The sequence below is a fragment of the Pteropus medius genome, unplaced genomic scaffold, assembly GCF_902729225.1.
Source record: "Pteropus medius unplaced genomic scaffold, Ma_sr-lr_union100, whole genome shotgun sequence".
Lineage (NCBI taxonomy): Eukaryota > Metazoa > Chordata > Mammalia > Chiroptera > Pteropodidae > Pteropus > Pteropus medius.
This window is the reverse complement of record NW_024348529.1, coordinates 237,290-249,917: the sequence shown is the minus strand read 5'-3', so window position 1 is coordinate 249,917 and position 12,628 is coordinate 237,290. Positions and strand designations below refer to the sequence as shown.

The 12,628-nt window shown below is 63.7% G+C and overlaps 1 protein-coding gene across 1 annotated transcript in view; it reads right to left on the bottom strand.

Moving 5' to 3' along the window:
* The window catches only part of PCBP3 (poly(rC) binding protein 3), a 168,592-nt gene that overhangs the window by 14,283 nt on the left and 141,681 nt on the right, over nucleotides 1–12,628 (bottom strand). Inside the window, exons 4-10 of the mRNA XM_039879798.1 lie at nucleotides 11,993–12,025; nucleotides 11,517–11,633; nucleotides 10,613–10,744; nucleotides 9,921–10,049; nucleotides 6,982–7,056; nucleotides 3,357–3,398; nucleotides 2,867–3,053 (exon numbers count right to left, since the gene is read on the bottom strand). Of these exons, the coding sequence (XP_039735732.1) occupies nucleotides 2,867–3,053; nucleotides 3,357–3,398; nucleotides 6,982–7,056; nucleotides 9,921–10,049; nucleotides 10,613–10,744; nucleotides 11,517–11,633; nucleotides 11,993–12,025 (715 nt within the window). The remainder of the gene's footprint in view (nucleotides 1–2,866; nucleotides 3,054–3,356; nucleotides 3,399–6,981; nucleotides 7,057–9,920; nucleotides 10,050–10,612; nucleotides 10,745–11,516; nucleotides 11,634–11,992; nucleotides 12,026–12,628) is intronic.

Sequence of the window (12,628 nt, the reverse complement as noted above, 5' to 3'; positions counted from 1 at the left end):
CAGGGCAGGGGACGGAGGAAAGAAGATTTAGCTCAAGCCAATGGTGACAGTTACCCGGACACCCCGTCTCGTGAGTGACTGCGGCAGCCCTGGTCTGATGTGGGGGCGGGCACCTCTCTGCCGCTTGGTGCTACGCGATCCCAGAAGGACACAGCCGGACGTGCGGCCGTCATCTGGTGGACAGGTGCAGGACTGGTCACTCTTCCCACGTGCTCCCTGTGAAATGCCAGGGGCCACCTCCCTCAGGCTTCAGAGGAAGCCTGAGGAGGTGGGCGGGGAGCCCACCCACCCACCCTGTGTCCGCAGGGGACTCCGGCCCACGGCCCTGCAGGAACGTAACGGGCAGCTGTCCACTGATTCTCCACTTCCATCGTGCCATGCACGTCACTCCGGTGTCCCTGCGACTCGCTCTAAGGGACACGTTCCCTGGCCCGTGCGGGGGCCTGGCCAACGCTCAGCGCAGTCGTCCAGCCCGCTGCTGGGAGCCCGCGGCACGGGGCAAGGGGCCAGGGCCCGCTGTGGGCACGCGGCCTCTCCTGCCCCGGCGTGCGGAGTGCATGACGGTCCCGACGGCCACTTCACACGCTTAGTGCAAGGCTCGGTTGGGAAGGCAGAGGTGGCCGGCGCCCTGTCGCCCCACATGGCCTTCTGCTGGCGCTTGAGTTAGGCACCCCCTTTCAATGGGGTACGTTAAGTCTGGGAGTGGCATGGGAGCCACGAAGACCGGAAACGAAGGTCACATGTAAGGGGATGACTGACGTTGGCCGACACTTCCAGGTGCGATCACACCACCGTAATTAAAGCAGCAGACATGCTGGGTGAGAGGGACGGGCGACCGGCACTGTGTGCCCAAGCTCCGGGGTGGCCCGCCTCCCGCCTGGGGCCGTGACCCAGCCCTCGGCCAGGACCAGGCGGCGGGGCAGCGGGCAGCCTCCCCGCACTCTGCAGTCAGGTGAGCAGCCGTGAGGCCTCCTGCCACCCAGCAGGCCTGCACCTCCCTCCCTGGCATGGATGAGAGCCACAGCTCCCAGAGGGTTTGGGTGCCTGCGAGAACCTGCAGGGAAGCGGCCGGGTAGGGGTGGGGGCGGTGGCGGTGATTCTTCGGGGCAAACCAGAAAACATTCTTTAAAACTGGGCACAGAAAAAGTGTGTATAATTCAGTTCTACACAACATACTCAGATCTAAGAAATGTTTTTCTCCTGGTCTGTATCTGATCCAGGTTAGACCGTAAGCCGCCCACAGATGGCTGCGGTGCGTGTGCCAGCCACTGTGGTCAAAACACTTAAACTTTGCATCCGGTTAGGTTACAGAATAAATTAGTATTTCCTGTGTTACATTTGGGTTCTAAGCTCAGATAAGAACTGCTTTCCTGGCCATCGTCACCTACTTCACCACACGTCGCTCTGTGAGTGTCACTCAGGGTCAGCGAGTGACTGGCTCCGCCGCCTGCCAGAATAGCGTTGCAAACCCCTCCCAAGTGCAAGGGGTGGTCACACAACCGTCAGTCGTGTTAGCTCACACTGGCCTGAAGAAAACCCGCCACGTGACCCACTTTAAGAGAAACGGAAAATCACACGGGAAGAGCAGAACAACTAACATAAAAATCTGTCAGCCAAGACAGAGCCCCCGGGCCCCACGCGGGCGCACGAGCGGCGCTCGGCCCAGAGGCGCTCTGCCAGCTCCGAGGCCGGCCCTCCCCGGCGGCCCTCCCGGCCAGGGGCTGCCGAGCGCTCCGGTTCTGAGACGGCCGCAGAGCTGGGCTGCTGACGCGCACTTCTGAAGGCACCAAGCCGCCTGCCCTGCTTAAATGAAGGCCGTGCCGTCCAGGAACCTAGACCCTCGGCTCCATTCTGATGTCCTGTCCCCACCACTCCAAGCATCCTGTGAGGAGCTGTGGAGCCTACCCACTGCGGCACCTGGCCCTGACTCTGGCCCTGACCCTGACCTTGACCCCAGCCCTGGCCCGGCCCTGGCCTTGACCCTGGCCCTGTCCCTGACCCTAGCCCTGGCACTGACCCTGGCCCTGGCCCTCACCCATTGGTCCTGCAGGGAGGGCCCGGCTAGCCCCTCCTACCCTCCCCCTCCAAGTGCTAACACCTGCCTTCCTGGTCCCGTGGGCTGGGGGCTAAAGGACTAGGGATGGGTATCACCCCCATGGGGTCAGAAAGGCTCCTGCGCCAGGGGCCACCCGGCCCGCTTGCTGGGGTCTGATGGGCCCCCGCGCGCTCATTTCCACAGGCAATGCCATCGGCCTCCTGGGAGTACAAGATGTCGACCTTTGCTCCGAAGCTGCTAGTGTTTCACACCTTCAGTCCCCACTGAGCTGGCTAAATAAACTCACAGAAGGGTGGAGAGATCCCCAGTAACAGAAGGGGGTGTGTGGAGAATCACTGGCGGGGCCAGGTGTCAGCACGCGTCCTCGAAGGGGAGGCCAAGGTGGCTGTGGGCCGTTGGAGGAGGCGGCTCGGGGGCGGGCGAGGGGGCTGGAGTAGGCCGGGGGCGGAACTGGGCATCGACACACCAGCCGCCTGATGCTGGACAGCTGGGCGCCCCGCTTCAGCTTCCATGTGACAGGTGGAGCCCTAAAGCCACGTTCTGGGCAGGAGGATGGCTTCTGGGGACGCAGTGCACACCCGATTTAGACAGACGTCTCCGCAGGTCCCAAACCAGGCCCCCTAACAATGGCCTTGGGGGCCGACGAGGCGGACACTCCTCTCCACATCCTTCAGCATCTGGTGCCTACGTGCGTCGCTTAATGAGGAGTTTTTAAAAGAGAAAAACCACTCGTATTTCTTTTCTACTCAACAGAAAACCTCCCGCAACAGCAGTGAACTGATTTCTGTATTTCCAATACACGTGCCTATTTGTGCCGATCGGTCCGGAAAACCCGCCCCTGCCTTGCCTGCCTTCGGGTCTCGTCGGACGACCTCCCCGCACCTGCCCGATTCGAGGCGCGAGGGTTGGCAGAAGAGGCCGGAGCACCGCTCGTCCGCCTCGCCCGCCTGCCGCACGTCCCTGTGGGCACCAGGCGCCCCTCGCTGGGAAAGGCTTTCTGGGCAAACGCGGACAGAGGGGGCCAGTCCTGTGGTCACCGCCCGAGGCCCGGTGTGCGGACGGAGCCCCCACTGCCGCAACCATCGCAACAATTTGACATCAGGCCAAGTCCTCCACGTGAGTAGAATTAGTGCTAAGGGGTTAAAGGTTACTCGAGGGCGTGTGGACACGACAGAGGTCGGGAAGTTGAGAAGGGCATTAATATTATCACGTAATATTAATACGGAGCAGTTCACAGCAGCATGCAGGGAGTCAATGGCAACGCGGGGGAGGAGGGGGAGGGGGCCAAGTGAAAACTCACATCTGGGTGCGGGATGGCGTACTGTCCCTGGATCGTGTAGGCCTGGGGAGAGAGACACTGTCAGCTGGCGGAGTGGGGCCCTCCCCGGGAGCATGGCCGTCTCCTAGGTGCGGTGTGCGTGTGAACTGGCCCCAGGCCCTGTGGTTACAGTGGCCCCTCCTCACGTGCATCCCCACCTGCCCATGGTGTAGGATGGAAGAGGTATCAAGCCTCGCCGGTGCCCCCCGCTGGCCAGAGCAACAACTAGACACGTGAGCTAGGGAGCTGCACCCCACTTCCTCCAAGGGCTGCAAGACGCAGGGACTGGCCAGGTGAGCTGGGAGGGAGGGAAACGACTCATCCCGAAGCTTCTGACCCCCGCGCCCCTCGTTTCTTAAAAGAAATGACTTACTAATGCTCTGACTCCCATTACAGAATCACTAGTTGTTAACCTTTCGAAAATTTAATCAACCATAAAAGTAAACACTTAGGAAATATTTACTCCAAAAAAAACCCACACAAAAAATCTTTAAAAGGTAACCCCAAACCAGTTTTGCAAAAGCCAATTAAGTAAGAAATACAACCAAATCAGCCACAGGACTGACCGTCGTTCAGCCTCTGAGGGTGAGGTGGCTGTTCTGACTTGGGGCAGCACGCTCGTGGCACAGCTCCCTGAGCGGCCGGGGTGCGTCCTGAGGCCCCATTTTGGTTTCGCAGTTGCACTGGCCTTCGAGGCAGTGACTGGGCACAGCCACGTGAGTGTGGGGCCCTGCGGCCTCTCCCACCCCCCGCTATTCAAACACGGACAGGCAGAGGCCCCGCCCACCCCCACCCACCTCAACAGTCCCTCAGCCAAGAGGCTTCCAGAAACTGACGGCCAAGAAACAAACCACATGGAGTCAAGGGAGAGTAAGACCGAAGACTTGCCATCAGAGCCTGGCGATGGGAACGTGCTCACAGCCCCGTGGGGTGGCACGCTGGCTGGGGGGGGGCTGCCAGCGCCCGGCCACAAGAACCCGGGTCGCATCCTAAGTGGATACCTGACGCCCACTGAGCCCACACGTGGAGTCAGTCCCTGCACATCTGGGAGGGAACCCTCAGGCCAGCCCACAAGTCACTTCTGCAGACCTCAGAGTGAGGTGCTGTCTCAGATCCTGACAACCGCAGGTTTGAGCCTGCTGAGTTTTCGTCATCGACAGCCCTGCGGGGGAGCTAGGGCCTGGCCGGCCACTGGACAGGGACCACGGGGATGTGGCTCAGTCTGCAGCAGGGCCCGTCCACTGGCGTGTCACCAGGAGGTAAATGAATCCTGTCAGATGCGGCAGGTGGCCCAGCGAGAGGAAGGGGCCACAGGAGCTGGTCCAGACCTCGCCTTCAGGTTCTGTGGAGCTGCCATCGGGCCATGCTGCACTATGTCACCAAATGTGACAGGCCCTGGGACACACGCTGCCCCCGTAGAGCTGGGCGGGTCTGTGACAGGTTGGACCCGCAGCCTGCAACCCTGCGTGTCTGAGCAGATGACAGGGTGGTTGCTTGCCCGACTCCTTAGGTTCCTGCCCCCTCCTTCGTTTGCTCGGGCAGTGTGGTCTTCAGCTCTGTGCGGCCTGTGTGCGCGGCCCCCCGTCCTCTCCGGAGAGAGGCAGAGCACAGCAGTCACAGAACAGGTCTGTGGAGGCCAGACCCGCAGCGTCCGGGCCAGGCTGAGCAGCAGGAAGGGCACTGCCAGCTGAGCCATGCCCCAGGACTCCAGGGGTGTGTGTCGCCAGCGCAGGCAGACCACCGACGGCGGGGGCATCCTCCCAGAGGCAGGTCAGGTCAAGGCGCTCAGGCCACACACCTCTAAGGACTGGCTTTGCAGCGGGTCCTACGTGGGTGGGGTGGGGCTGGACTCTGGAGGGGACCCCGGGCTGCATCAGGTCTCACTCACGCCGTCGTTTCGGAGTCTGTACTGTGTGCGGCTCCTCGGCCTGGCTCTCACTCTCGTGTGACTCTGTCCCCCCGTGGACCACCAAGACAAGCCGCAGGCTGGACCAGACTGTCCCAAGGACACAGCACTAAGTTAAGATGCCGACGGCCTGGTGACAGCCTCGGGACAGGGGCCGCGATGGCCGTGACTGAGGGGTGGGCCTCTTGCCCCTGCTCCACAGATGGGGTGATGAGCTGGTGGGGGCTTGGCCACGCAGCTTCCGGCCCCCATGTGTGTTAATGTGCCTCACCGTGTGGCGGTGCGGTTGGGACCACACAGATGCCTAAGCCGCGGTCCCACCACGACTGTGGTGGGATGAGGAGCGGAGTTCTGAACGCGGCCCGCGGTGACTGCCCGCCACCTCCCCAGGGTGGCCGAGGGGGCATGGCTGCGGGTCCACTGGTCCCCGCCCCAGGGCCTCGCTTTCCGACCTGCCCCATGAGGACGTGCCCATGTCTGGGGCTATTGCCGGTGACCGATGGGTGTGAAGACCTCTGCAAGGGTCAGGGCTGTCGGGAGACTCCAGCGTGACTTGGGCTGGTAAGAACATCAGTAGGGCCTGGGCGTTGGGACGGAAAAGCCAGGGGACCCACGCAGGCCACTGGGAGCCACCGCGTCCCTCACGTGCTCCTGAAGACACGGAGACACAGCCCCTGCCTTCACCCACGGCGGGAGTCAGGCCTGAAGATCAGACGAGACTCCTCTGTGCAGAAGAGGAAACGCGGGAGTCTGCCGTGGGCCTCTTCCCGCCCCCCGTCCTAATGTCGGCGTCCTGGCCCGTCCCCTCGGCCCCGGCCCCTGGCAAGTCTCCGTCTTGACTCTCCCTTGAACAGACACACATCACGCCGACTGGACGCAGAGCTCCTCCAGGCACCCCTGCCAGGCGTTCCCAAGTCCAGCTACCTGGCCGAGTGACCCTGAACAGGGCGGGGCAAGCCGAGCTGCTGGGACACCCCGGGCCCGGTGCCGCTGGTGAGGAGATGGGGCGTGGCTCTCTCTGCTCAGCTCCCTCTAGGCCCTACCAAGTGAACCGCCACCTCAGCTGAAGCTTCTCGGCCGCCCTGCCTCCCAGGCCCTTCCTGGTCCAGGGGGGGCGCAGAGGCTCCAGCCCCAACGACGGGCGTGGGCGGTGGACGCCCAGCCTGCTGGGCCCGGGAGGGCTGTCGCCCAGCGGGGCACCCTTTCCCTCCTGGGGGCATGACGAGCCAGCTGTCCGTGCCCCGGGAACTCGCCCATGGGACGCTGGGAGCACGTGCTTCGGGGGAAGACGGGGCCCATGCCCCTCTGGACTGCACCCACCACGAGCAGGAAGCCGCCTGGAAGGCTCCCGCCCTCTGCTGCCGCCTCCTGAACACAGCGAACCGGACGCCAGCGGCGCGGCCCAGGCAGGACCAGGTCCCCGCACCACGTCAGGGCGAAGGCCGTGGGGCCGGGCCACACTGGACGTCGCCTCAGCCGGCTCCGTCCGCCAGACGCCACCCGCTCGGCCCCTGCCCGGGGCCCGCGCCCACCCGCATGTGCCCGGTGCCGGGAAGTGCCAGGAGAGCTCTGCGTCCAGCGCGGGGCCGGGAGACGTGCACGTGAGAAGGGAGAAAACCTGAGTGCACTAACGGGCAGCGGCGGGGGCTGCAGTAAAAGGCTGAGGTTGGCAGTGGAGGCCGCGAGCGGGTCGGCTCTTACCTGACCACCTGCAAAAATGACAGGGGTGGAGGCGGGCTTTGGGCGGTAGGGAATGGTGGCACCTTTCGGTGGGGACTAGGAAAAGGGACAGGAGAGGGAGAGAGAACGTTAGATAGCCTCGCAGCAGTCCTGAGGGTGGGGAGACCTCCTTCCCGAGCCCACCCCCACTGCGCCCACCTGCCCAGTCCCCTAGGCCAGCGGTGCTGGGGTCGGCCCAGGACGGAAGGGCCGCCTGCCCAGGGCCACGCCTCCAGCACCTGTGCTCTCCAGGGGCTGCCCCCCACTTCCCTGTAACCCCTGCCCCAGACTGCCCGCACAGGTGTGGGTCACACCAGCAGGACAGAGTAAGAGAGGGCGGGGCCCTGTCTTCATCTGCGGGACCCCACATGCTATGTGGACAGACGGACGGCCGCCTCCAGACTGGGCGCTGTCACTCCACGCCTGTCAGTGGGTGGTCCTGAGAGAAAACTCTAGAATCGTCCAGAAAAGCCTCTGTGCAGCCCCGCTGTGCACACTTCAGGCCCAGTGCCCAGAGGCTTTGCTTGGCCTCCAGTGACGTCCAGCAGATGTCACCACAGCAAAGGTAGAAACATCTGATTTTACTATTCGAAAAAGGAGCCATTTTCTAAAAAGCTTAGAATCCAAATAAGCCAGTCACGGTGAGGTTTGCTGTAATTTCCTTTGATTATTCTGTGTTTAAATGTGTAGGGTTCTTGTCTTCCGGTGAATAACATTCTCAAGGGCTGGATTCTGATAAAGTCAACCTGACTCCTTGGCCAGAGGCCACCAGGCCCTTCTTGTCCCCCGGAGCAGGTCAGCCTGTGGGTCCTTCCCAGCTGCGGAGGCCACAGGCCAGGCCCGGCAAGTGAGTCCGGGAGTTCAGGAGGCCACAGCCCATTCAGGCCCAGCAGACACCCTGGCCAGGTGGGTGTGACCTCAGAGTGCCCCCACCCAAGACACACATGGCCATATGGGGACAGCAGAGCAGGCAGCAGCTTCCACTCCACAGCCCAGCCCACACCATGCAACCTTGAGCAGACCGTGCGACCTTGGCTGTGCGGCGTGACCTTGCCGTAAAGCAGGGGGCTGCAGGAGGGCCTGTGAGCCGACGCCGACTGGCGTCTGGGGTTCAGTGTGTCTGCGGTTACGACTGAACGCCTCCGGAAGCAGCTCCGTGGACTCAGCAGACTCAGGGCTCACCGCGGAAGAGCTGCGCCTCGTCCGAGAGTGAGCGAGTCACTGTTTTCACTGTGTCAAGCAGAGAACTCGGCCCGGCTGCTGCCCGCCCCCTCCCCACGCAGTGCGCTCCTCAGCCCCAGCCTGTCGCCGGCTCCGCAGTGCCCTGACTGCACCGATGGCAGTGTCTGCCATCCTGGCGCCGTGCGCTCTGCCGGGCGTCTTGCCAACTCTGGCCTGTGATCCCCGAACTCTTGGCCTCCTCCGACGAAGGAGGGGCCCCCTGAGCAGAGCCCACGGGCCCCGGTTCGGCCGCGCTCGGCAGCCCTCTGGTGGCGCTTGCAGGGGGCGAGGCCCACGCTGTGGCACTCTGCCCGCCGGCCCGGTCACTCTTCATGTGGCAACGCACGACTCTTCCTCCCAGGCAGGACGCTGCTCCGAGACCTTCGTGACACTAACGAGATGCAGCGTCACCGCAGCCCCATGCTCGTCACTCACGTCTGCCACGTGTACTCAGTGTTTATCGTCCACGTTAGCCTCCGGCCATCATGAAGGACATGGGACAGCTGCCGCCATGACCTGGCGGCACCAGCGCCCCACAGCCAACGGGGTCGAACCCGCTTCTGGAGGCCGTCTGACCAACAGTGTGGCGCAGGCGGTGCCACGCGGGAAGAGTCCCGAGGAGGCCATGCGCTCTGCTCTGACGCTTGACCGCAGACGTGGGAGGCTGTGCCTCTCCTGGGGCTGCCATGATCAATAGACGGCCATCTACCAGCACGCGAGTCCCGTGTCTGTTGCCATCTGCCACACGGCCCTTCCGGGGTCCCGGGAGCCGGCGGCTGAAGGGAACGTGGGCCAGCACCGATGTTACCACAACCAGAGGTTGGGGACACTTCAGAACAATGACATTAAACAATATTTTTGACTTCACAAAATATTGGGCTTCAAGTAATTAAAAAACATACAAAACTTTTTAAGGAGTGGACATGGGTCTCAGCACCAAGCCGAGAACAGAGGGCCGAACCCGGCCCAGGAGGCTGGCGCTGCCGCTCGGGCAGACCGGGCTGGGCCAGGCGGCTGGGACCAGCACGGCTGCTGGCCCTCGCGCTTGTGGCAGGGCTCCCTCGTCGTAGCTAAAAGAGACACCGAAACCTCCACGGCTTTGTGGTCTGGCTGCGTTCTGGGGACTTGTTAAAATTTAAATCTCAGGGATTTTTCCTTCCGAAAGGGTCAGGAGGGGCTGCGTCTGGCTCTGCTGCATCTCCGCTGCCCGCTTTGGCTCTGAGCGCTTTGTTCATTTCTGTCTTTACAGCTCGGGCATTTGCGTGCGCTTTCCCTGAGCGCTGCCTTTTGCACTGCGCTGGGGCGCTGGGGCCTGCGGGCTCTGCCCCCCCACCCCCATCCCCCTGCACGCGGACCCTCCCCAGAGCAGACTTGTGCCGCTGCTGAGACCCCTCTCACCCCAGTTCCAGGAAGGAAGGGAGGGGCGTGTGCCTCTGCGCCCCCCATAGATCCCCTTTCCTTCCCCAGTGAGAAGACGACACCCCACACCCCCAGGGCGCACCAGCCCTGCCCCCCCGTGGTGCCGCCTGGCGCCCACATCAGGAACCTGGGCCAGACTCCTGACGCCCAGCCCTCACAGCCCTGACCTCATGAGTCCTCAGGGCCCGAGGTGCCAAAGCCGCCGCCACCGCCTCCGCCGAGAAGCCACAGCCAGCACGGTGAGGGCGGGCCGGCCACAGGCGCAGGCGCAGACACCGTACCTCCAGCATGACCACACAGATCTGCTTGACACACTGGATGATGGCGTCGGGGGTCCCCGAGATGGTCACCGCCCGCTCCGTGGAGTTGGGCAGCATGTCCCCGGCCACCTGCACCTGGGCTCCTGTGGACTGGAGAAATCGACATTGGAGGGCGGGGTGGAGGGCGGGGGGCACGTGGCGGGGCCTGCCGAGCGCCAGGCACCGGGGAAAGCCCGCCCGACGCAGACCCATGGCGCCCTCTCCTCAGCCCGCAATCCCCTTGGGGAGTCCCGTGGGTGAGTCTGGCCCACCCTGGCCCGTGCTGCCCAGCGCAGGAGGCTTTTTAGCTGGGGACAGACATCGGCAGGGGACGAAGACAGAAAGGGAGCCACTGTTTTCAGCGATGTGAAATTCTATCTCCTCTGCGGAGCTTCAGGTCACAGAGAAGGGCGGATTCTAGAAGGGCCTAAGCAGCCCCTTCCTGTGAAGCAGTCAAGACCCCGCTCCTGGGAGCAGGGGTTCAGGCCTTCCCTGAAGCGAGGGAGCGTGTGACTGCAAAGGCCGCACCCCGGGCCACCCCCAGCCCAGCTGGGACCGCGCACACTCTCCCAGGAAACGGGGGGCGGGTGCCCTGGTCCAGGAGGCACACGCCCCCACCACACTGCCCCCACCCAGCGGCCGGGCACCCGCCAGGCGGGTGAAGGTGCTGTTACCTCCCTGATCTCCTTGATCTTGGAGCCGCCTTTGCCGATGAGGGAGCCGCACTGGCTGGCAGGGACCACCAACCTCAGCGTCACCGGGGGCTTGCTGGTGGCGGGGCTGTTGCTCATGGAGTTGATAATGTCCTGGGGGCGGGGTGCACGTGTTGGCCGACAGCACACGTCTGAATGCTGAGCGCAAGGGCCCGGCTCCGGGGGGCGGGCGGAACAGGCCTCGGGAGCCAGCGGTCAGGGCTCTGCCCACGGGAGAACAGGTGCGAACACGCACACACCCCGAAAACGCTGTGTGTACACAGCGAAAGGACACAGCACCAGGCGGGGTTGGTCACAGAGGCTGGAAGGCCAGGTCAGGCTCAGGAGGACTGGTCAGAGGGGACGGGGTGCTGCTGTGGAGGGGGCGGGGCACAGGTCAGAGAGCACCAGCAGAGGGCCTGACCTTTGTCCTTAAGGCCTGGTGGGGTATGGGGGGTTTGGACTGACAGGTGACATATTTTTGACAGAAAAGTTTATTCCCTAGCTTGATCATCTTCTTACTAAAAACATTGAATGCATCTCTAAATAATTTTTGGCAATTTCAAAAAAAAATTAGAAACTCATAAAAACCTTAAGATGTGACTCACAGAAGTGGCAGACACAAACGCACACGTGTTCACATGTGCCAGCAGGGGCCTTTACCTCTGTGTCTGTGTCCCTTTACCTGTCCACATCTAAGGGTGGGGCAGCCGCTCCAGAGAGGGCTGAGGACCCACCCATCAGGGAGGTGAGCAGGCCCAGGAGGAGGGGGGCGCTGGCCCGTGACTAGGTGGCCCAGCGTGGGAAAGCCCTGGGAGACGGGTGAGAGGAGCTGGTGGGCAGGGCCGTGACCTCGCCCAGGCGCAGGGAAGAGGGGGCATCTTACCTCCTCAAACTTATAGGCGATCATGGCAAAGGCCTTGAAGATGGCGTCGGTGGGGCCCGTGATGGTCACGATCCTTTCCGGGCAGTTCCCCTCTGAGATGTTGATCCTGGCACCACTCTAGGGGGCGGGAAACAAAGCCTGGACGCTGGAGCAAAGTCGCGCCCGACAGCGGACGTGGGCTTGCAGGGGACACCTGGTGGGCTGACCTTGACGCTAACTAGTGAAATTCTTCCCAGTACTGCCCTCGAGGGGGAGATCTCAGTGGGAGGAAGGATTCAGTGGTCCCACGGCAGCTGCCCAGCATGGCGGGGCCCAGCGTGTGTGGGGGCCCTCCGCGCTGCTGTGTGCCCAGGGCGACTGCACCGGGCCGCTCCCCGACATCCCCCGCACACAGGGCTCCCGGCTGGCCTGAGCACAGAGCTGTGCTGGTCCCCGCCTGCCCGGGGGTGGGGTCCCACGAGGGCGCGCCCGCTCACCTCGTCACGCATCTTCTTCACGGTCTCTCCTTTCTGGAACAGAAATTCAGACAGCAGGACGCGGGTCACCCGGGGGCCGCTCCAAGCACGCAGAGGGCTGGGTACCACCCCGGGCTGTGGAGAGCCTGCCGCACACTGTGACCCGCTAGGCGCTCAGCCCACAGAGGACGAGACCTGGGCACTCGCCCAGGGGCATGTAGCTCCGAGTGGGGGGCTTGGGGACCCGCCTGGGCACCACACTGGGCCAGGGCAGCGGCTCCGCGGCGTGGAGATGGGCACGCACCCAGGCGCACGGCCGTCCCCACATTCAGCACGGGGAAAGCGGGCACATGGACCCTGGTGGCGGTCCCGAGGCACTGGAGAAAAGGGCCAGCCTTGAGGGGGAGGTGCCTCCACGGCACAGGAACCCCGTGGGACCCAGGGACCCCAGAGGGAGTGGGGGTGCGAGCAGTGGGTGGCACGACCCCCCGTGGGACAGGCCCCCCCACTGAGAAGAGCCGTGCAGACTCACTCCCGCGCTGGCCGAGGGGCAGCTGCTCAGGGTGCGAGTGCGGGGACTGTGACCAGCGCTCACCGGGGGAAGGACTGGCCACCGGCGCACGGGAGACGGGGCTGCCCAGGTCGCCAGCCGGGGTG